General features: G+C 50.6%; 1 protein-coding gene across 8 annotated transcripts in view; it reads right to left on the bottom strand.

The window, feature by feature from the left end:
• Positions 1–2246: 2246 nt before the first annotated feature.
• Positions 2247–23786, bottom strand: part of DYSF (dysferlin) — a 242382-nt gene continuing 220842 nt past the window's right edge. For all 8 annotated transcript variants that reach the window (XM_049856492.1, XM_049856490.1, XM_049856488.1 and 5 more), the window contains 11 exons: positions 23302–23472; positions 22516–22658; positions 20276–20415; positions 18030–18118; positions 17660–17755; positions 17084–17225; positions 13434–13533; positions 9597–9775; positions 7695–7804; positions 5954–6101; positions 2247–2552 (listed from right to left, as the gene is read on the bottom strand). In XM_049856492.1, the coding sequence (XP_049712449.1) occupies positions 2514–2552; positions 5954–6101; positions 7695–7804; positions 9597–9775; positions 13434–13533; positions 17084–17225; positions 17660–17755; positions 18030–18118; positions 20276–20415; positions 22516–22658; positions 23302–23472 (1357 nt within the window). In that variant the 3' untranslated portion in view covers positions 2247–2513. The remainder of the gene's footprint in view (positions 2553–5953; positions 6102–7694; positions 7805–9596; positions 9776–13433; positions 13534–17083; positions 17226–17659; positions 17756–18029; positions 18119–20275; positions 20416–22515; positions 22659–23301; positions 23473–23786) is intronic.

Genomic DNA, 23786 nt, shown 5'->3' on the forward strand with positions numbered 1-23786 from the left:
TCCTGCCCTCTCCCCTCCTCCCCCTTCCCCTATCAAGGGGCACCTTCTCTGATACTCCCAAAACCAGACCAAACCAAACCCACTGCCATCAAGTTACTTTGACTCATAGCAACCCTATAGAACAGAGTAGAACTGCCCCCATAGGGTTTCCAAGGCTGTAAATCTTTACGGAAGTAGACTGCCACATCTTTCTCCCACTGAGGTGGGTTCAAATCGCCTACCTTTCAGTTAGCTGTTGATGCTTTTAACCACTGCGTCACCAGGCTCCTTCCAATACTCCCATAAGGGACAAACAACCACTGGTTTCCTGGTATGCTTTTCCTGCCAAGCTGGAAGCTATGGAAGGTCAGGAATCATGTGTGGTTCATTGCTGCATCTTAAGCCTGCCACACATAGTACCTCAGTAAGCGTTCACTGGACATGGTGTCTCCTGGCCATCCATTCCTCCTGATTTTTCTTGGTGAGTTCCAGGGAGTAGCTTCAACCCCAGCTCCAGAAGTGGAGCCAGCTTAAAACTGAAGCCAACCCTGAGGGGGAAGAGCAGAAAGGCAGACAGAATGCAAGCTTTTGGTGACCTCCTGGAAAAGCCCTTGCCTGAAGCCAGTTTTTCTGGAGATTCCATTTCCTTAAGTCATTAAATTCCCTTTTCTACGATAATTTGAGTATGGTTTTCTGTTACCTGTAACCCACAGCAGCAAGACAAAGCAAATGAATAAATAAAAAAATAATGAATGGGCAGTGTCCCCTAAAACTCTTAACCCAGCTAATAGTTGCATTGTATACGTTTATTTCCTCCTGCCTTCCTATACCTGAAAGAAAAAGCAAATCCTTCTTCTCCAGAAAAGGGTTCCATTAATTACTTCATATTCTCTCTTGTTCCTTTCATCTACCCTAACTTCCCTTCTCCCTTCTTCACATGTTTTCAGCTCTCCTTTAATCTAAAAAAATCTTTTACCACCTCCAGAAACTGTGGCCTCACCTCGTCCTTCCCTTTCACCTCCAATCTTGTCTGAAGACTGGTTTACTCTACACAGGGGTTCTCAGTGAGGACTCCAGTGTGACCTTCCCTGAAAAGCTTTAGACCTTGGTCCGTGTGGCATGTTTTGTGGGAAGTGTAGCAACTTGGCATCATGGTTCAGGTGTTAGGCTCTCAGGACTGGCCACCAAGTTTCTCAGGCCCGTGGACAGCTGGACGTTGAGGGCTACCTCCAGCTCTCCTACAGTGAGAATCACTCAGTTTTTGAGGTGCAGCTCCCTCACCCAGAAGGGTTCAGGACATCAACCCTCTGGCAATCACTCTGGTGCTGCCAATGAGGTGGCAACAAGGCAGGCCTCAGTTTGGGTCCCAGAGTACAGTGAAGAGCAAAGGGTTGCTGGAAAGATCACTTTGAGGCCTTGGGGCTGGGCCAGGGGAGCAAGCCTTCAGCAAGAAACAGGAGAAGCCCTCCTGAGTACCAGGCAGCCACCCAGAAGAGGAGGCCAGACACTGTGCTCGTGGAGCTCCAGCCCCTCGGGCGAGAGGAGCAGAGGCCTCTCTTTTGGAAACGCGATGTTTTCATGATCTTGGCTTTTTCTGTCTGTTCCTGCTGCTCCTGTAGATTTAACCTGATTCCTGCAGGTAATGCCAACCAATGGCTCATGCTGCAGACTACAAGAATGGGTGTCTTTGTCCAGATCAGATCTCTAATGCAGGGCGAGGGAGCAGAGAGGTAGGATCCCAAAGAATCCCAAGAGCTTCGGGGGCAAGGTCAAAGTCAGAAGCCCAGCAGACAGCTCTGCTTGGGGAGTTTCTGGCCCTACACTTTCCTTGGTGCTCCTTTTTTATCCAGTGGAAACTCTGCCTAGACATGGTCAAAGAAGCCAGAGGAACAGGTAACTGCCCACCTGAGCAAAGGGCAGTCTGGGAAAGGATGTCCAAGTGAGGAGGGGTCATGGAGAAAGGGGCAAGTCCTGGAGAAGAGCTGGGAGGGGAGGGGAGGGGAGGAGAGGAGCCAGGAGAAATGCTAGGTCTTCAGGCAGGCCAGACACCAAGCCTCAAAGCCTACCCTGCCCCCCAGCCAATAGAATAAATATTTCCACAGGGCCCCCTACTCATTGCATTTGGTTGCTTCTGCCCTGAGAAGACCCAGCCAAAAGATGGCACATACCCTAACCTGCCTTCCCACACCCGCCCAGACACACCCCCACGTACCGTCACCTCCCATTCAGGTACTCTACATATACACACACCAACACGGCTTTGTGGTTTAAACTGTTTTGTACTGAAATACGAGCTAATCCAAAAAAGGGCTAGGTTGGGTGGAGGGGGAAGAAATGATGAAAGCAGAGTGATCCCGAGGCTTGATGTTACCAACTCTGGAAGCACGTGCCAGTCCATCTGTCTGTCTGCATGCCCTGGCAGGATGCTCAAGGCCTCAGAGGTGTAGAGGAGCTCAGCTGAGCTAGGAGGAGGAGACAGGCCAGTCCTGGGGTAGGGAGGGCAGCCATGCTCCCCTTCAGGGGCAGGAGCATCCTCAGCTGAAGGGCTTCACCAGCTTCATGGCAGCATAGTTCTGGAGGGAAGGAGGAGATGATAGGGTCACATGGAGTGGCTGTTTCCACTGCAGGACTTGGAGGATCAAGTGGAGTCGCCTGGAGGCAGGGGGCTGGGAAAGGAAGCTCATGGCTATTCAGCCACCTGCCTGCACCTTGCCCTCACCACCTACCATCCACACTGGGCCGCATACTCAGCACTGCCTGGTGCTCTTGATCATCAAGCAAACCTAACCCAGCCACTCCCTCCCTCCCACCTGGACTCCAAGCTTGCTCAGTCCTTTCCCCATCAATGAGAGTTAAAGACACTGCCTGCCTCGAAGACTCCTCTGACATGGAGGGCCTGGCCGGGGAGGCCTGCCCCTGATCTCTTCCAACAGACAAGTGATCTGAAGGCAGGGCCGTGATTCTCCCCTGACACCACCCCACAGAGGAACCCAGGGCTCACAGGTCACTGCTCTCCTGCCTAGAAGACAGAGACAGTTGCGGTGGGGTGGCTGGGGAGGACCCACACACAGGTCACACCAGAGAGGAGTCACCCCTGATTACTCTCTGCCTGCTGCATGACTGACAGGAATCTCCCCTCCCCACTTCTCCCCCCAAAAACCATGAAAACACACACAACACAACACAGGGCTCCTAATTGGGACAGTATGTTCCCCAGCGCCGTCCCGGGAAAGCCAACTGTGGAAACAAAGCCGGCAGCTCCTTCCCCGCCAAATTGCCTCCTGCCTCCCCACGCTGGCCCTACTCCCGGCTGGCTCTGAGGGGGAAGCTGAGAGGAATCAGACAGGCTACCCCCTTGCCCTCCTCCCAGGGGAATTTCCAAAAGGGTGGGAGATTAGGCCAACTGGAAGGGAGAGGCCCTGTTCCCTGGGCCCCCTCCACTGGGGCAGGGAGGGAGGGGCGGAGAGACAGCTAGGAACAGCAGAAGTCGGCTATCTGACCCCCGGCCCAATGCCAGGTGAGGGCCCCCGTAAAAGTGTGGGTCTGGGGCCTGAGCCAGGCAGGCCCTCATAGCTCTGAGACTGGCCAGGTAACTGAGTGCCTTGGATGGAGGAAAGGATTTACCCAGCCTGTAGCAAAGGCCTGGAGGCAGAGGCGGTCCATAGCCTCAGTCCTAGGCTTCCCCCTTTCTCCTGACCTCCTTACCCCTCACCAGAGATTATTTGATTATATGACCTGTTTTCATTGCTCTCTGGCTTCAGTGGGGCTTCCCAACAGGCTAGGGACCCCTCAGTGACATGGGCCTCATCCCTGCAACACATCCTTGCCTCCCAGACACCTTGTTGTTGTTGTGAGCTGCTGTCGAGTCAGCCCCAACTCATGGCAACCCCACGAACAACCGGGATAGGACCGTTGTGATCCATACAGTTTTCACTGGCTGATTTTCAGAAGTAGATCACCGGTCCTTTCTTTCTAGTCTGTCTTAGCTTCAGCTCTGCTGACACCTGTTCAGCGTCATAGCAACGCACCAGCCTCCACTGACAGCTGGGTGGTAGCTGTGCATGAATGCACTAGCCAGGAATTGAACCCAGGTCTCCTGCAGGAAAGGCGAGAATTTTACTGCAACCCAGCACTGAACCACCACTGCCCACCCCCACCCTACCCCAGACACTTTCTAGCTGTTAGTTGCTGTCAGGTGCTTAACAGAGACATAGGCACTAACGGAATGGCAGCCAGATATGCTCAGAATGAGAGGACGGGCTGAGGACAGACCAGGAGAGGGGACTGCCCCTCCCCTGGCTCCACAACCAGAGGAGGAAACACCAAGGTGAAGTCCTGGGGTCTGAGCCAGAGTCCAGGTCACACCTGCGGCAGCTTCTGCTCCAGAACCCACACTTGCACATGCGCCTCCGTGGTCCTGCATCTAGTCTTGTATTTGTAGTTTCGTCTTCCTTCGCTTAACGAGGTCCCCCCAAACTGTACAAGCTTCAGGTCTCAGCAACCTGGATCCACTTCTGCACTGCAGTCAGGTTTCACTAATCTCTGAAAACCACAGCCAGCTTTGAGGGCCAGGACGGCGAAAGTACGCTCCTTTGCTGCTTCTGGCCCAGAGGGTAGCCAGGGCCTGGATGTGCAAACCTGAGAGTCCTCTCCCCCTTCCAGCCACCCCTCACCTCCACCTTGCTCACAGATTGCGATGGGAGGGATGAATGAAAGCATTTGTGGTTTTAACAGTCCTCCTCCTATGAGACGCCCCCTGCTGATACCAGGAATCACCAGTGCAGAGCGGGGCTATATCCTTGTCCCCCCTCCATCTCTGGGAGGATTCACAGAGTAAAGAGCTCGCATGCAAGTAATTCCTGATGGGAGGGACCATGCACTTGGTCAGTGGCCTGGACAGAGGCCCACAGTGGCCAGAGCACTGGATGGGGAGCTGTGTATAGACCTGCTGAGCCATCTAGAGCCAGGCTCTTCCCCTCGCTCTGTATTTGTTTCTTTGCTATTAAGATCAGGGTGTCTCTACTTTTATACAGGTTTGAAATTTTCACGTTCATTTTTTTTTGTTTGTTTTAATTGTAAAAAACAACATTAAAAATCAGGTATCAGCCTGTGAACAATGAGATCCCTCCCAGGTCTGAAGTTGCAGAGACACTGGGTGGCTTGAGCCTCTTCAGGGCCCCCCAGTGGGCTGTGAAAAGTTGGGAAGCACAGGCCAGGATCACAGTCCTGGGACCTCCTCCCTCAAGCAGGGCCCCATGAGCCGGAGGGCACTGTAGCTGTCACTGGTGTGGCCCTGGTCATCTCCTGACCTGGCACCTGGCAGCTTTTTAACCCTTCCTCTCAAACGTGCATCAAGCCAAGTGAGAGGCTCCCAAGATGGCCCCCGCTCACCTGCCTCTTCCCCTACAACTAGCTAGCTGCAGGAGGCAGGGCCCACACTATAAAATCCTTCAGGTAGATGCCATTGAGACCTTCTCCCAGTCCCAGGTCCCCCCCTCTTTAGCAGGTGCAGACCTCACAGACAAAGGGGCCTTCTCCTCTGCCCAGCCAGCCACATCTTGCCTTCCCTTCCAGACCCAGTTCCACAGCCTCCTTCAAGGTTCCTGCTCACCCCAGTCCAGGGGCCTCACTTCTGCCAATCCTTGGGTTACATATTCTAGAGCCTTGCTGAACATGGGTCTCCCCAACAAGGGCAAGAACTCAGGTTCCCCCATTGGACTAAGCGCTCCTCAAAGGTAGAACTTTGTCTCCTTTACGTCAGAGTAGAGGCTGCGTTTCCTCATCAGATATGGGGCTCCAGAGAAATAGAGGCTATTTCTCTCCATCAGATTAGGAAACGCTCCATTAGGCCAGAGGTCTGGGTCTGTGCCCTCCCTAGCAGATCAGGGTCTGCTATTGGTCAGGGTCTATGCTCCCCTGAAGAGAGTAGGGGCTCCCTAGCCTGGGGCTGCGCTCCCCCATCAGGCCTGCTCACCGGGAAAGCATAGACGAAGATCCCCAAGAACAGCAGCAGGATGAAGAGAATGATGAAGACGATGATGGCGCACCGGAACCGCCGCCACAGGATGAACTTCATTGTCTTGTATGGGGAGGTGAACCACAGGAAGGAGGTGTCAGGACGCCTGGAAGTGAGATCCCAGAGGTCAGTGAACACCTTCTGACCAGGGCTTGTTTCTCCAAACCCTGCTCTCAACTTGCAACATCAGGTCAAATAGCCCCAGCCCTACACAGTCTGTCCTCAAGACCTGTCCAGCCTCATGCCCCCACACCCCAACACTGCCCCAAACATGCATCTGCAGTCCCTTCCCCAAGCCTTTGCTACGACATCACCCGACCTGTGCCACCTTCCTCTTCTTGGTGCCTGCTAAATCCTTCACACTCTCAGAGCCAGCTCTCAGCCCACCTCTCCAGGACCCCTCCCCTGCCACCCTCCCCCTCCTGACCCAGGACTTAGTCACAGACTATAGATCTGGAAGCCAGGCAGATCCCCAAGTTAGGTGAGCTGCAGCCCAGATAAGCCAAGCAACCAACCCAGATGCACATGGCTGGTCCTTAGGAGGGAAGGACGGTGGCAAGAGAACCCAGAGAGCCAATTTTCTCTCACTCACAACCAAGGACAACTTAAAGACCACACAGGATTTTGTGTCTCGATAATGGCCAATGGGTCTTGTGGACCTCTTGTCTCTTTCACCAGATCCCAGCATCCCTGGGCAGAGGCCTTGTCTCCCACTGCTCTGCCAGCCCCACGACACCAAGAGAGCATTGTGCCAAAGTGAGTCGTCTGTACTAAGCCCAGTTTCAGCTGAGCAGATGGTGGAGGGAGAGCCGGCAAGTGCAGCCATGACCCCCACAGCCATCTTTCAGCCCTTGGAACTGCCTTCAAGACTTCCCTTAGAGGCCTGTGAACTGATCTCCCCATTTCACAGATCCAAAGCCTCTTCAGGGCTCCCTGGTAGGCTGTGAAAAGCTGGGAAGCACGGGCCAGGAACACAGCCCTGGGTCCTCCTCCCTCAGACAGGCTGAAAGACCACTCCAAAAGCCACACCAACACAAAAGGAGAGCCATGGAAGCCAGCTTGTTAAGAAGAAAGACATCAATTGGGCTCCGGAGCCAATCACAGCAGGCTTGAGAATCCCAACTTTACCACTTTCTTAAGTGAAATGACCTTATTTAACTTTGCTGAGATTGTTTCCTCATCTGTAAAATGGGGATAAGAATAGCCACCTAGTAGGGGAGGTTCCATAGCACAATGCATACATGCACTATGATGGCATGCTGGCACACAACAAATAGCTACCCCAACCAGTTGCTGTCAAGTCAACTCCGAGTTGACTCTGAGTAGAAGTAGTAGGGTTTTCAATGGCTGATTTTTCAAAAGTAGATCACCAGGCCTTTCTTCCAAGGTACCTCTAGGTAGACTCCAATTGCTAACCTTTTGCCAAGCACTTAACCATTTGGCCACCCAAGAACTCCATAATGGGTACCCAATAGGATCTGTTTCTTGAATTAGCTGAGAAGCTCAGGGTTCCCTGGAATGATACCATCACTTACTTCGAACTTACTATGTAGCCTGGGATGAGGCATGCCCCTCTCTACGCCTGGGCTCTCCCTATGAACCTTGTGACTCCTGTGTGGTATGAGGTAGGGTGGCCTATAGTCACCATCACGTACCACCCAGGCCCCCAGGGCATGGTGGTCAGGGGCTGGGCACTAACCTTGGTTCTTCAAGCTTGGGGTTCATGTTGGGTTCATCCCGGCCCTGGCCAGCAGGCCGCTCCTCATGCTCACTCTCCGCTACGATCTCCAAGGTCATTTCCAACTTGCCCTGTGGGGCGGAAGGAGCCTGCTCAGGGCACAGAGGCTCTGCTGGTGACCTAGAGAGGAGCCCAGCCAGGACAAACCTCAAAAGCTACTTGTTGTTGCTGTTGTTAGGTGTCATGGAGTGAATTTTGACTCATAGTGACCCCATGTGACAGAGTAGAACTGCCCCATAGGGCTTTCCAAGCTGTAATCTTTATGGAAGCAGATTGCCAGGTCTTTCTCCTACAGAGCTGCTGGATGGGTTTGAACCGCCAAATTTTTGGTTAGCAGCCAAGCACTAACCATTGTACCACCAGGGCCACTTAGTTATTTTAACAACAACAACAAAAAAGATATGGGGTTGTTTTGATCATCAAAGCAGTGCTTACTCCTTGTAGAAAACTTAAAATCAAAACCCATTGCCATCAAGTCAATTCTGACTCATAGCAACCCTACAGGACAGAGTAGAATTGCCTCACAGGGTTTCCAAGGAGCAGATGGTGGATTCGAACTGCTGACCTTTTTTTTAGTTAGCAGCTGAGCTCTTAACCACCACACCACCAGGGCTCCTGTAGAAAACTTAGAAATACATAAAGAAAGGAGAATGTCACTCATACTTCCACTCTGTGGAGACAAACTCCATTAATATTTTTATGTATCATAGCTTTTTTTTTTCTCTACAAGTATATGAAATACGCAGTATATAGAGTTCTATAGCTTGCTTTTTTCACTTAGGAATATATTGTATTTCACCATATAATTATATATTCTTCAAAGTTTGGTTTTAAATGGCTGAAAAATATTCTATGGGATGGCTGACCATAATTTATTCAGTAAAAACTACTTATTTTGGTTCATTTGGGTTGCTTCCAACTCTTTGATATTATAAATAATGCTGCCACAAACATCCCAGGACCTAAATTTTTTATTTTATCTGGTTATTTCTTTAGGAGAGGTTTTTGAAGGGGGACTACAAGATCAGAGACCATAAATATCATTACATTTATTGCTATACATTTCTAAATTGCTTCCCCAAATAGTAAAAAGATAGCACCCCCAGCAAATATAAATGAGGGTGCCTGTTTTTCTACATTCTCACCAACAATGACATTGTTGTTTTTAAAAAAAGATCTTCTAATTTAATAGCCAAAAAACAAGTTACCACATTTTAAAAATATTCCTTTATTTAATTACTAGGGGAAATAAAGCTTCCCCGCACCCCAGTGTTTAATGGCCATGTCTACCTCTTTTGTGAACTATCTATTCATGTCCACTCATTTTTCTTTTGGAATGTTAGTATTTCTTGTTTAATTGTTATAAACTTTTGTATAACAAGAATTTTTTATTTCAAGGGCCACTTCAAGGGTTGGCTGGCTGTGGGCCATTTCTAAGTAAACTGTCAGGGATTAAATTCCTTTCCAAGGCTGTTCTGCACTCAGAGCAGGGACCACACTCTGCTCCTCCAGTCACATTCCTGGGCAGACCTCTTGGCAAGTAAGGGTCCTGCTGAATGGGATATATGACCTCTGTCCCCTGTCCCAGTACACAGCACTCTGTTAAGGCCAAGTGAGTAGAGTATAAACAGGATCCACACAAGATGAGGGCCTCTTTCCAATCAAATAGGCTTCCTCCGGAATGGGAGCCTCAAGTGAAAGGACGCCTGGGAACTGGAAGGGAAAAGGGACAATGCCTTGGAAAATCAAGAGACAGAGGGCAAGAAAAAGGGAAAAGGGAGAAACAAGAAGCATGTATATACACCCAGTGATTGCTACAGGAGCCACTCCATTTTCCATTGTGGTTGGGAAGAGTAGACTTACCGCCAGCATCTGCTTCTCACCAGCTTCTGCCACACAGGGCCACCAGCCCTTCACTGTTTTCTGTTCAAAAAGGGACACAAACCACTCAGGGTGAAAAGTGTCATCCAGCTGGTCTAAGGAGCACTTCTGGGCCGTCTTGGCTGGCTTCGGCATGTGGTTGAGATCCAGCTGCAGGGAGCCTGCAATAGAGAAGAGTTTTTTGGCCAGGGGTTTCTGAATCGCTGCCAGTGGGGCTACCTGGGGCAGGGCAGGTTCAAGAAAAGCTCACTGTCACCTACTTAGCTTCTATTCATGGGTTTAGCCATGGGTTAAATCCCCTAAACTTTCCACCTCTCCATCCATTGTCTCATTAGAGCTGTTCCTCTTCCTATCCATCTGCTCATGTATTCATACCTCCATCAATTTATTCACATATTTATTCATCCTTAACAGAGCTTTCCACCTTTCAATTATCCATCTTACTATGCATGAATCCGTTCATACACCCATTGTCTACATACATCCATCACCAGCTTTTTGATCTACCCACCTAGTTATTCAAGTAGCCACTGTTCTATCCTGATTTATTTACTCATTTATTATATCCATCGCCTCCCTGTGCAGCTCCAGCTGTTTTCAATATGAAAATGTTGATATTCAACCATATTTGACCTATAAAAACAGCAATTTCATGTGGTTTCACCTAATTCAATAGCAATAATATGACAGTAAAGGAGTCAACAGAATTGGAGCCTAGGGTATTAAACAGTTTGAGTGAGAGAGATTAAACCTAAAAATTGTTTTCTCAGGCCAAATCAGGGAAATTCTTGAATATCATGCAAAGGGCATTAGTTTTTTGTTTGTTTGTTTTGGGTTTTTTTTTTTTTTTTTTTTGGTTGTTTTGTTTTGTTTTCAGTGCGGAGTGCTCAGCTACTGAAAGTTTCTACTGATTGAATATAGTTGTTTTTTTTTTTTTAAGTTTTCTTTCTTTGCACTCATTTCTTAATCCAGCCATCCTTCCATTCGTCCATCTGCATTGATCTAACTATCTGTATTAATTTATAGCTACCATTGTGGAGTACTGTAACTATCCATTAATCAGGTTACTATTCCATCTATCCATTTATCCATCTCTGTATCAGTACTCATCTGTCTATCCACCTACCCACATGTCTCTCCATCCCTCAGGTCCAGTTGAATATGCTTCTTTTCAATTTTAAATACGGTCTCAATATACCATTAAGTAAAACTCAGGATACTAAACTGTATAAAAAAAAAAATTAAAAGAAAAAAAACTGTATATATATGGTTTAATCCCAGCTTGATCTATATAAAAGATTATTTCTGGATGGCAAGATTATAGGTGTTTAACCATTACTTTTCAATTAAAAATAAATAAATATTATTGAAAAGTGAAACATTTAATTAGAAAGCGCATTATGAAGAATGCTGGGAAAAAGAAATCTCATGGAATTAAAAGGTAGTACTTTTTAATAGTTTTTTAGTTTTAAAAACAAAGGATGAGTCTGTTTAACTTGCTTTTGAATACTGTTTTCTCAGTTCCTTAAAAACACAATTTTCTTTTTCTTTTAAAATTAATCTTCTAAAGCCTCACCCCATAAAGAAAAGATTGATGGATTTATATCCTAAAACTTTTTAAAGTTCATAAGCAAAAATACTTCATAAAAATTAAACGCAGAGGAAAAATGGAATTATTTGCAATGTGTTTTTAACATATAAAAAGCTCTGAAAAATCAATAATGAAAGATAATTGTTCTAAAGCCATGAAAGAGAAAATTCCACCAAAAATTTGGGTAATAAAATATATTTCTAATGTTCTACCTTACAGGTAATGAAAAAATACAAATAAAAAAATGAAGTATTACATTGGCAAATATTATTAAAAGATAACAAGAGTTTAGGGAAAATGGCACTCTTATACAAACAGGGCACAGGTGGGAGTAAAAACAAGTAAAACTTTTCTAGAAGGCAATTCAACAATATGATCCAAAAACCATTAAAATTTAGAAAGACTGACAAATCTACTTCTTAGAATTATGGAAAGATATGTACAAAGGGTACAAAGACATATGCCTAGAAGTGTCACTCACAGTAGAAAAACTGGAAATGACCTGAATACCTGCAAGAAGGGACTAGTTAAGCAAAACAGAGTCCATCTGTACGATGGACCATCAGATGGACATTAAGTACGATGATGCAAATATAAATGTAGGGAGATAACTATTGACAAGAAAAGATGTTCTTGATAGATTGTTTTGAAAAAAATCAGGGTAGAAATTAGTACATAAACTATAAACCCATTTTGTTATACATGTCCTGTATGTATGCATATATATGTATATTTGAATTATGGTGTTGGCGAAGAATACTAAACATGCCATGAACTGCCAGAAGAATGAACAAATCTGTCTTGGATGAAGCACAGCCAGAATGTTCCTCAGAGGTGAGGATGGCGAGAGTTCATCTCACGTACTTTGGACAGGCTATCAGGAGGGACCAGTCCTTGGAGAAGGACATCATGCTTGGTAAAATAGAGGGTCAGTGAAAGAGAAAAAGACTCTCAACAAAATGGATTGGCACAGTGGCTGCAACCATGGGCTCAGTTACAGCAATGACTGTGAGAATGGTGCAGGATCGGGCAGTGTTTTGTTCTGTTGTACACAGGGTTGCTATGAGTCGGAACTAACTGGATGGCACCTAACAACAACAACATGTGTATATATAAAATACACATATAACATACATATGTTTGTCCATATATCTGAAATAATATATGCCGAAGTGTTAATGGAGATTATCTCTGGGTGGTGAGATTACAATCAAATGTTGGAGAGAGGCTCTGCTTACCTGTATTTGCTAATTTTTCTATGTGAATTCTGTATCCTGGAATAATAAGTAAAATAACTAAAGCCATATTTTATGCCATGATTTTTACACCCTGTATCTTCTGAAATGAAGTCCTCGAGCAGCTCCTGGTCCTGTGTGCAGGTGACCAGCCAGGTATGGTGTGGGGATGGGGGAAACAGGAAAAGCTCCTTAGAATGCCCCCTGCTGGGGCCCCAGGGCTTAGCAAAGACCTCCTCACCTTTTAGGATCCAGGGTCACCTAAGAAGAGCTTCAGTGGTTTGTCCAAGGCCACCTTGCTCCCAAGAGGCAGAGCAGAACCAGAGACCCAGGCTCCTGACTCCCCAGGCTGCCTTTCTCTTGGGTTCACTTTCATGGTTGTGACAGAGCTACCACTAACCCGGGACTCTCATAGCCCAGCCTGTTGTCCCGATGTAACGCCTTCCTCCTCATCCCCATATCCCATCCCCTGTGAGGTCCTCCCTGCTCTCAGGTGAGGCTTTCAGCATGGCCATTTATCCCAGAATCCTTGGGGAATGGAGAGCTGTTTGTTCATTCCCTCAGCCACTCAGGCACCAGGATGAAGAGTGACTTGATCCCCTTACTCATCTAGCTCAGTCCATGAAACAGAGATTGATAAGATGGGAGTGACCCAAGCTGTGGGCATGAGACCAGGCAGCCACAGCACACTCAGGCTGGCCTCCACCTGTGCTTCCCTTTCTCCTTCCCTTCCTGAGCCCTACCATCTGACATGGCCTAGCACCAATGCCACCTCTGCTGCCAGGACCACCCCGGGTGGCCACTTGGATCACACTGAGTCACAGACCTCACTCAGCATTGAGGACCCAGTGCCCCTGAGCTCCCTAAGGGCAGAAAGTCGGACTGCTCCTGCTGCCCAGTCTTCGCAAAGGGTCCAAGAATGGCACACACACAGCACGGGTTCCAGAAACAGCCCCTGCTGTGCAGAATGGCGCTGACGGAAACAATGCTCACCCAGGAAGTCATCAAAGGAGAACTTGTCGTTGTCCCATATCTGGAATACCACTCGTGCTGGGATTTTGCTCTCAGTCTTGTCCAGCCTCCAGAAGGCATCCTGGCCCAGAGGAGAAGCAGAGGAGGAAGCAGGCATGCAAAGTTAGAGAATGGTAGTGGTCCCTTCCAGCCTGGAAGGCTGCCTGGAGGAGGCAGTAGGGTGGGATGTCCTTGGGGTCTTGCCAGAAACAGGGTCCTGGCAGGAAGAGAGCAAAGGGTAAACTCTAGAGGGCAACGTTCAGGGTCCAGAAGGGTACCATACAGACTCATGTCACATATGATGACTGTTTTAATCCTTCCAGTTCCATGAGTCGTGGTTATCATTCTCATTTCACAGATGATGAAAAAGAGGCTTGGAGACATTAAAAGAATTTGCCCAAGGCCTGATAACTCATAATAATATTAACATCACACTTCCTATGTGTCAGCCCTTTACCAGTATGAGCCCATTTATCCTCCCAGTCACCTCTGAGGGGGATATAATCTTTACAGCTGAGGAAACTAATACAAGTAACTAGTCCAAGGCCTCACAGGTAGGAAGTGGCAGCCAGGATTCACACGCAGACAGCCAGGTCTCAGGTCCCTACTCTCAACCCTTAAGCCCTACTCTGCTCACATGATCTTGGGATCAGGGTGGATTGGCTGAGAACCTGTGGGTCCCCCCTACCCTGGATCACCAGAAGGATCTTTCCTAACATACCACTGCAAGAAGCTGGCACTGGGGGGGCAGTGACCCCAGTTCCTCCCTCACCATTCACCCCACCATAACCTCCAAGAGCTTGCCCAGGGGAATCAAAAGCCCACAGTGCTGGAAAGTTGACAGCTCACCTGCTAAATGGAGGGGAGAGGACCTCTCTCTCCACCCACCTACTTGTGCAGAACCCAAGGCCCCCGCCCTTGGAGCACCTCAGCCCTCACCTGGGCAATGCCATCTAGGGTTTCTTCCCACAGAGACCTCATGGAGCAGCTGAAGGGGTGTGAGACTCACAATGCAGAGGCCTGGGTTTGCCCCTGGGTCCAGCCACACTTGACCCAAAGGACTGTCCCTGGGGCTTTCCCACAAGGTTGGAGCTGGGGCCTGGACCCAAGTCCCTGAGAGACATAGTCCATGAGGCGTCAGGGAGCACTATGGACACCAGGTTTGCCTGGCTGGTAGATGTTCTGAAAACACAGCCTTGCTGCTCAGCCAGGGCTGCCAAGGCCACAGCCTCAGAGTCGTGTCACCCAGATCCCACAGAGCTGCTGGACCTAAGAGCAAGACCACTGTCTCATGAGGAATGGTCACCTTGCAAAGCACATGGCTGCAGCCTGGACTGCTGCTTGAGTTGGCAAAGGGGCTCAGGCCCCCAGGCTGGCCCCTCACCCCCAGCCCCCAGTTGAGGCCTCCCCCTCTTCCAGGCCAGCCGGGCCCCAGCTCGCCTGCAGGTGCCTCCATTCTCTGGCGGGGCTTTTATGGCCGGCTCTGCAGGCCGCCTGCACAGGCCGCCTGCACAGGCCGCCGGCAACTCCACTCCTCCTGGCCGCCGGTTTATGGGCTCAGTAATGAGCCAGTGGTTCAAACGGCCCCTGGTGTGAGCAGCTGGGCTGGGGCTCCAGCTTGGGGAATGAGCCCCCCCAGGTCCCAGCCGCTCATTACACTCCCGGCCTGGGCCCTTTTACTAGCTGTTTATTTGCAGGGTGGGTGCCTGATGTGCAGGCAGGGCCTGGTGGGTGTGCTGGCCTCCAGGTGGAGAGCCGACCCAGGCAACCAGCGGTGGTTCAAAGCCGCCGGATGAAAGGAGACCTTGTGCTTTATGACAGCCTCGTCTGGTTAATGGGGTCCCTGGAGAGCCTGGCTGCCAGAGGCCCCGAGCCCCCGGCAGAGGGCTGGCTCTGAGCAGGATGGGGAACCCAGAGGCTCTGAGTACCCCCACCCCACCTCACCCCCAGACTTGGTCCTCTTGCCCAGACCAGCTAATTGGAGCCCCACTGAGGGCACGGCTCCACCCCACCTCCCAGGGCCGCTTCTTCCACAGCGAGACCTGCTGGCTCTGCCCCAGACCAAGCTGGTTTCCTCTCACCCTCCTGACTTCAGAATCACCTGGACAGTTTCTCAACCTCTTCCCCCTCTCCCCTTCACAGTGCAACTTCCTGCCCCTATGGCCCTCCCACCCTCCCACTGTGCCTCCCCTTCAGCTCCTAGACCTGCCTCCTGATTCCTCGTCCTCCTCTCCATCCCAGCAGCCCTCATAGGCTTCTCTTTTTTCCAAGTCTAGCCCAGACCCCATGGGCCATCAGGCCAACCCTTCTCTTCCACAAATTCTCCACTCCTCTCGGAACTCCCACCAAGGGCCAGCCCAACTCTCCCCTTCTTCTTTGCCGGTGGTGCCACCACATTGTTGCCAGAATGGAACCACCCCAAATTCTTCATCAGCAACCCCAACTGGGTAATTCTTCTCTGTGCCACCAGTTAGCATCTCCTCCCTCTTCCTTTCTCTTTCTCCCTCAGTCTAACAGCTGATTCCAACCTTCTCATTTGTGTCAAACAACCTACCATGTTGCCGTGAGGTTCTCCTCCTACTTGGTAGAAAAAATAGAAGCTTCAACTTCCTGCAGTGTCTTGCTCACTTCTCCATCAGTCACAATGAGAGAGGCAATGGTGGTGGTGACACCACAGGGATGGGGGCAGTGGTGGGGATGGTGATGCCTCGGTGATGGGGCAGTGGTGGGGACAGTGATACCTCAGTGATGGTGGCAGTAGTGGGGATGGTGACACTGCAGGGATGGGGCAGTTGTGGGGACAGTGATGACACCTCAGTGATGGGGCAGTGGTGGGGATGGTGATGCCTCGGTGATGGGGCAGTGGTGGGGACAGTGATACCTCAGTGATGGTGGCAGTAGTGGGGATGGTGACACTGCAGGGATGGGGCAGTTGTGGGGACAGTGATGACACCTCAGTGATGGGGCAGTGGTGGGGATGGTGACACCTCAGTGATGGGGGCAGTGGTAGAGACTGTGACACTGCAGGGATGGGGCAGTGTTGGGGACTGTGACACCACAGGGATTGGGTCAGTGATGGGGACAGTGACATGGCAGGGATGGGGTAGTGGTGGGGATGGCGACACCTCAGTGATGGGGTCAGTGGTGGGGACTGTGACCACAGGGATAGGGGCAGTGGTGGGGACAGTGACACCTCAGTGATGGGGTTAGTGGTGGGGACGGTGACGCTGCAGGGATGGGCCAGTGGTGGAGATGGTGATACCACAGGGATGGGGGCAGTGGTGGGGACAGTGACACCTCAGCGATGGGGTCAGTGATGAGGACTGTGACACCACAGGTATGTGGCAGTGGTGGGGACGGTTACACTTCAGTGATGGGGGTAATAGTGGGCATGGCGACACTACAGGGATGGGGCAGTGGTGGGGAGAGTGACACTGCAGTGATGGAGCAGTGATGGGGACGGTGACACCTCAGGGATGGGACAGTAGTAGGGACAGTGGCACCACAGGGATGGGGCAGTGGTGGTGGTGTGCAGTGGGTATGACAGTGGCACAGAGTGACTGTGGTGGTGCGATTACGCTGACATTAAAAGCCCTGGGACTGGTACCATTGGAGCCGGAAACCACACTCACCTTCTTAGCGATGATGCAGACTTGCTCTGCTGGCAGGTAGTCAAAGGGGAAAATAAACCTCCAGTTAAAGTTGCCTTCGCCGCCCAGGGACCGATAATGCACGTCCGTCTTTTGCTTGTGTTCCTCAAAGCCGACCATCCAACTAGACATACGTGTTTTTAGAGAACATTTCTAATTTAGGCTTCCACCACAATATGTATCCTCAACTTAGACAAACAGAGGAATTAAGAAGGTAAATGAACTTGGTAAATGCTAAAGCAAAAATAATTTCTAAGAAGTCCCCATGGTATACAAAATAGGCCATAAATTTAAAAGCATTCTAACTTCTCAGCCACTGTTGGGGGTATCCTCAAACCCTGTGAGTTCAACCCAAACATAAGCATAGAAGAAGAAATGTGGTGGAAGAACGACTCTCAAAGGCATAGACCACCCCCATAAGAACCCCCTTCCTTTCTCTGTTGACCTTTCCTACACCAGACACCCCCTACATGGGGTACCACTCTACAGGAGGCAGGGAACACCCCAGAGACCCAGAGCGAGGACCAGAGATGACTGGGAAGGACAATGACTCCCTACCCTTTCACATAAATGTCACTCATCTTCTCCCCCGTGATGCTGCGGTCATCGAGGATCACATCTTCGGTGTTCCAGATGATACAACGCAGGAAGAACCTGGGGAGAGGAAGAATGCCGCAAATCCACATAGGTCTCCCACAAAAGCAAGCAACCGTCCCAAGGCTTCCACCAGGACCCAGAAGATTCAGTTGCTTGCCTGGCTGGACACTCAGCCACAGGTCCACACGAGGGCTATACCCTGCAGTGCAAAAGGCCCAAAGTCTACCTACAGAGTAACCTCCTGGTCCCACCCACAGCTGGCTGTGACCATCCTGTCCCCTACCCCCTCAGCCCCCAGCTCAGCTCAGAACCCATGGGTGGGGTAAGTCACCTTCTGGCTCTCCGTGGAGTGATGTTGAAGGGAGGCCCAGGCCGACCCAGGGCCTTTGGAAACAGGTCAATCCACATCTGCAGTTTTCCCTGTGGAGACAAGGCCCCATTCTCTCATCACTCTTTTCTTTCAACCAACATTTACCAAGCACCTGCCCTGTGCCAGACACGTGGGGAACACAACAGAGGAAAGGCCAAGCTCTGAATGGAGAGGCCCTAAATAGGACTACAGGGCCAACCACAGGGTGAGCCTACTGCCCCACAGGCTACTGGCATGGACCTGTGTCAAGGGTCAGGAGAGGCTTCTCAGAGACAGTGGCAGCTGAGCAGTCTCGATATGCCAGATAGAATAAGAAGCAGGACATCTGAGGCCCAGGGAATGGTGTGCACAAAGCCCCGGAGGAATCAGAGAGCGCGGATTAGTCATGAGAGGGCTCAGAAGGCTTCCACCACTGGGAGCCATTCAACCTGCCCACCCCTCCACTCAGCACCTCTCTGCAAAATCCAAAAAAACCAAACCCATCACCGTCGAGTCGATTCCCACTCATAGCAACCCTACAGGACAGAGTAGAACTGTCCCACAGCATTTCCAAGGAGCGCCTGGTGGATTTGAACTGCCGACCTTTTGGTTAGCAGCCGTAGCTCTTAACTGCTACATCAGGGTTTAAGCCAGCATTATCTCTTCTTACGAAAGATGGAGGGGTTGAAGTAACTTAGTTAAATAACGTCTGCAGGGTCACAGAGCCATAGAATGAAAGAACAGAAGTAGTACACCTGTCGTACTACTTTGGGAAGGTTGGTGGCCAAACTACCCAGGGGAAGAAAGAGCTAAGTGCCAAACGGTGGGATGATTTCCCTTTCACATTCAGAAAGGCATCTTCGTGGTTCACCTTGGCCCTTCCCTTTGCCTGTAACCTTTTTCTCTCATCTTCTGCTCGAAAACCCAGCTTCGAGCTCACCTGTTCCAGGAAGACTTCCCAGCCACACCCCTAACTGCTGTCTCTCTGTGCACCCTCCTTTCTGCATAGGAAGGTACTCCTGGCCCCTCTTATGATTGCTTTTTGTGGCTGTTCCACCCTTCTGTCACTGGGCGCTGGTCACCCTGTCTGAACACCTGCAGTGTAATGGATTGCTTTTGTGTAGCCTTTCTTGCTGCCGTCTTATAACTCCCACCCAGCTGATTAGGCAGCCCTGTATCATAGGGTAATTGTGGCTAACCAAAGGGGTTGGTCAGTTTTGCCATCCCTGCTGGGCTTAAAATGAGCTGCTCCAGAGGCAGGAAAGAGGGAATCCCACCATCACCAAGGAAGAACAGCCAGGAGCCAGCACCAACTTTAGGCCCGGGATCCTTGCAATGAGAAGCTCCTGGAAGCAGGAGACTGAGACAGAGGGTAAGCTGAAACCCTGAAGGCAGTGAGAAGTGGTGGCAGGAGAGACCCGGCAGCAGAGATCTGGAAGCAGAGACCTGGCAGCAGGAGATGGCATGGTGGGCTTCCCAGCCCATGGAGAGAGAAAGCTGAGTGCCTTTGGGCAGAAGCCTAGGGCCAGGGAGAGGTGTGCCTGTGGGCACAGCTGAGAAGAGGCTGTCCTGTTCGAAGAGCTGTATTACTGAGCCTAACTTGTAACCTGTTACTTCCCTAATAAACCCCATAACTATGAGTATTGTCTGTGAGTTCTGTATGGCCACTGCAATGAGTTATTGAACCCAGCAGAGAAGTAGAGTGCCGTGTGGGGGACGGTTGGTATCAGAATTGGTAAAGATGGCAGAGAGAAGAGGCGTGTCTGGCCTCTGCCTTGTGGGGGTCAGCCTTGGGCTACTGGTCTTGATTTTCCTTCTCCCCTGTGAAGTTAGAGGAGCTCAGACACCGCCCCCCCTCCCGACACACACACACGCTGTTTTTACAACACCCCACTACGCCCAGCACAGGGCCAGCCCGCTGAGACACCACTGACTGATGGCAAAGGAGGGAGATGGACACCAAGGCTTCAGAATGACAGGCAGTCAGAGGCCAGGACTACTTAAGGAGGAAGGAGGAGCCTGGGATTCATTCCTCAGGCCCTGAGGGCCAGGCCCAAGAGGTCCCCTCACTGTCCAACAGTGGTGACCACTCAGACTGTGTAGAAACAGTCAAAGAAGGATCGGCCAAATCCTGAGGTCCCTGCTGGTTCTTCTGGGGCATCCATACTGCCCTTAGGGCAGGGCTAGCTGGGGCTCAGAGACTCTGGAATCCAAGGTCCAGGTCCTACCTGTTCGATGTCCGGCTGCAGGGGGCTATAGAGAGGCCGTGACTCCACGTGCTCTGGAACCAGGCCCTGCTGCTGAAGGACATGCAAAGCCAGACGCTCCTCTACGGGGCCCAGGTGTGGGTTCGGGACCCTGCCAGCCTCTGTCCCAGAGACAAAATAAAAAAGTGACAGGGGCCAGGTGAGGGGTAATGGTGGGGCTGCCCTGTGAGCAGACTGAGCAGGGCTGCCTGGGGGCTGCAGGAAGCCCCTAGCCCCAGTCTCACCCTCAGCCCAGACACATTTCTTCTCATCCTCCCTTCAAGCTTTCTGTAAGGGAAACATCACCCTCCATAATCATAAAACCCAGATTCTCATTACCATTATTCCTACCAAGTCTCTTCCATAAAGCTGTCCCTACTTTCCACCAATCTGCATTCTCCCTGTCCACCAAAGCCCACCGCTTCCAAGAAGCCCTCCCTGACTACTCCTAACTCTGAGCCTCAGCAACCTCAGATGTGCCATCTAAGTGCTGTCAGTACGATTTAGTCTCTGGTTCATATAAGTTGTTCTATTAGAAAGCAGCACCTAAAATAATAACAATAATGATGAATAGCCGTAAGTAGGAATCATGGGCCAGGCACTGTACTTTACAGATACTAATACGTCTAATAATCATAATAACCTAGAAGGTAAATACAGTTATTATTCCCATTTTACAGATAAGAAAACTGAAGCACCGAGAAGTTATCCATCAGGTCAGCAGGGCAGCTAGGATTCTAGGCTGTTTCAGAGATCACTTGCTCATTTAGGGAAGGTGCATAGCTGCATGTGAGTAGCCCTCACCTCCTTCCCCTATACGTCCCAGGTGCAGTCCTTCCTGTCAGGGGCTGGGTCAAGGACTGCTGCTATGGATGGGGGGAACACACAGGGGGATAAAAAGGCACAGCCAGGAGGTGGTGCTAACCCTGAGAAGCCTGGCCGCTGGCTGGCAACATGAACGTGAAGCCCCCTGTGACAGAGGCCTTGCCTGAGGGAGGGGTCCACCGGTACAACCATGCTCACCAGCATGGATTCCCATGTACTCACACAAACCCACTTCCTCCATCAGACCTGCCCTGTCACCTTAGTAGGAGCCTAGCACCGAAGAAGGAGCCTAGGCCAGGAATAGGGCCCTGCCTCTAACTGGCTGCAAGGCTTCAGGCAAGCCATTAACACTCTCAGCCTCAACAGTCTCATCTGTAAAAACAGTTGGACGATACAGTCTCTGGGTTTCTGACCTCAGCATCCTTCGACTTTATAGCCAAGAGCCCTGCCCTCTGTGCTGATGTTGCTCACAGACTAGTAGAAAGAGCTGAGACTACCCCTCAAACAGATGCACGTTCTGGAAAAGAGAACAGGAGGGGTGAGGCCTAAGAGTGAGCAGCCTGGCTCAGCCATGACTTGGGAGAGTTAGGAAAACAGAACGAGAAGGATGAGAGGGCCTCAGGGATGAGAGAGTCAAAGCCACCATTTCCCTTTTATAACTTCAGCGTAAACTCTGACATCAAACATCCTGAAACAACCAGGAAGTGAGGGCCTGGCTGGGCCTTTAAACACCTCCAGGGAAGCTGAGCTGCTCTGAGGAGAGGGCAGAGCAGGCCATGGCATCTCAGACATCCCCTGAGCCTCAGGGAACAGGCAAGATTCTCAGCCGTGACATCCAGGGGCGAGGGAAGAGCTCGGGCCTTCTGCCCGCCCTTTAGGTGTTTTAGGTGTAGGGGGGCCGTGAATGGGGGGCTCCGAAAGTACCAGCAGAGTCAAGCTGGCTGGTCAGTGTGATTCAAGTAGGAAACTGTTTCTCAGAGGTGGACTGTATCCCAAAGTCCAACCAAACCCTGAGTCACGAACCCAAAGCCAGGAGAAAACTGGTTCTAACCATGACCCTGCCCCTGGCTTCAGACTGATCCCTGATTTTGCCTAACCTAGCTTTGGACTGACCTTTGACCTGGCCCTACCCTGACCTTGGCCCTTAGACCCACCCTGATCCCTGACCTCATCCTCCACCCTGACCCCTCATTTTCACAGCAGTATCCCAGGGAAATACTGGTTCCAAAGTGCCAAGCATGAGTTCAGCTTGTCTGTGCCAACCTGGAGAGGTCTGAGCCCACACCCTACTGGTGTGATTCATATCCAGTGGGGCCTTTACAGTGAGAGAGAGCCTGACAAGACAGAAGGAGGCAGGGGGAGGCCACCATGGTTTCGGGGCTCACTTGGTGGCTCACCTATTTCTTCAATGGTGTACTCTTTGTCCTCAAACACCACCCGGTCTGTGTGGTACACGGGGGCCTTGACTCTGTACTGTTGGCAGAAGAGGTGGAGGAGCTGGGAGGGACGAAGCTGGTCCCTCCACTGATTCGGTCCGGAGCTGAGGTCCAAGCACAAGACAAAGGGAAGACACTCTAGGGACGCTCTGAGGGCGGAGGGGTGTGATGTGGTCTGTGCACCTACACACATAGCATCACCCCACCCCTCACTTTTACAGTGGGCTCCCCATTTGATTGCTCATCATGACTGTGGTCCCCCATTTCAGAGATGAAGAAACTAAGGCCCAGAGAGAAAAAGACTTGATTAAATACACTCAGTATTAGAACTTAGGTGTTCCTAATTTCCAAATTTAGAGAATCAGAACAAACAAGACCCAAGTTGGGGACACAGGGGCTGTCCACATATGAGTTCATCTGACATAGGCCATCATGCAATTCCCCTTCAGGCTCAGTCAGGGCCTGAGCATTATACTGTCTCCCTGCCTTCTTTCCCTCCCTCCTCCTTCTCTTTCCAGGTACCCACCCTCTACAGGCCCTTGGTGGCACTTTAAGAATCTTATTATAACAACATTTTGAAGAGCCAAGCGCTTAGAGTCAGACAAACCAGCTCCAATCCTAATCCCATCACTTACTAGCCTCAGTTTCCTCATCTCTGGAGTGGGAACAATACCCCCCGTTGGACTAAATGAGAGAATACTGAGAAGTGCTTAGCCCAGGGCCAGCACACAGCTCTCCTGTACATACACACAGTAGGTCTGTGGGAGTCCACAGCGAGCCCCAAACTTGGACAGCAGCCTGTTCTCCAGGTCGATGACCGTCTCCCCAATCTTTTCATCCTTGGAGAGGAGGTCGTAGTCATAGAGAGTGACCTTCAGGTCCTTCTCCAGAGGCAGCGTGCAGGTCAGCTCGAACATCCTACAGGAAGGGTGCCATGTCAGGTGTTGCCGGACACAGCAGACACTCAAGGGGATTGCAGGTGGGAGCAGGAGCAGATGGTCATCCAGGAGTGGCCCTGGGGTCCACAGTGCCTGCTCTCCTTGGGTCTCCTGTGGCTCTGACAGCACACCACCCACAGCACACAGGACTGAGCTGGTCCTGGGGTGTGTGTGTGTGTGTGTGTGTGTGTGTGTGTGTGTATGCATGCATGTACGGAGGGTACCTGTCTGACAAACCACAGAATGAATGAATGAATTGAAGCCAAATGTTAAAACTCAAGTTTCAACCAAGAC

This window comes from Elephas maximus, chromosome 17 (assembly GCF_024166365.1).
Source record: "Elephas maximus indicus isolate mEleMax1 chromosome 17, mEleMax1 primary haplotype, whole genome shotgun sequence".
Lineage (NCBI taxonomy): Eukaryota > Metazoa > Chordata > Mammalia > Proboscidea > Elephantidae > Elephas > Elephas maximus.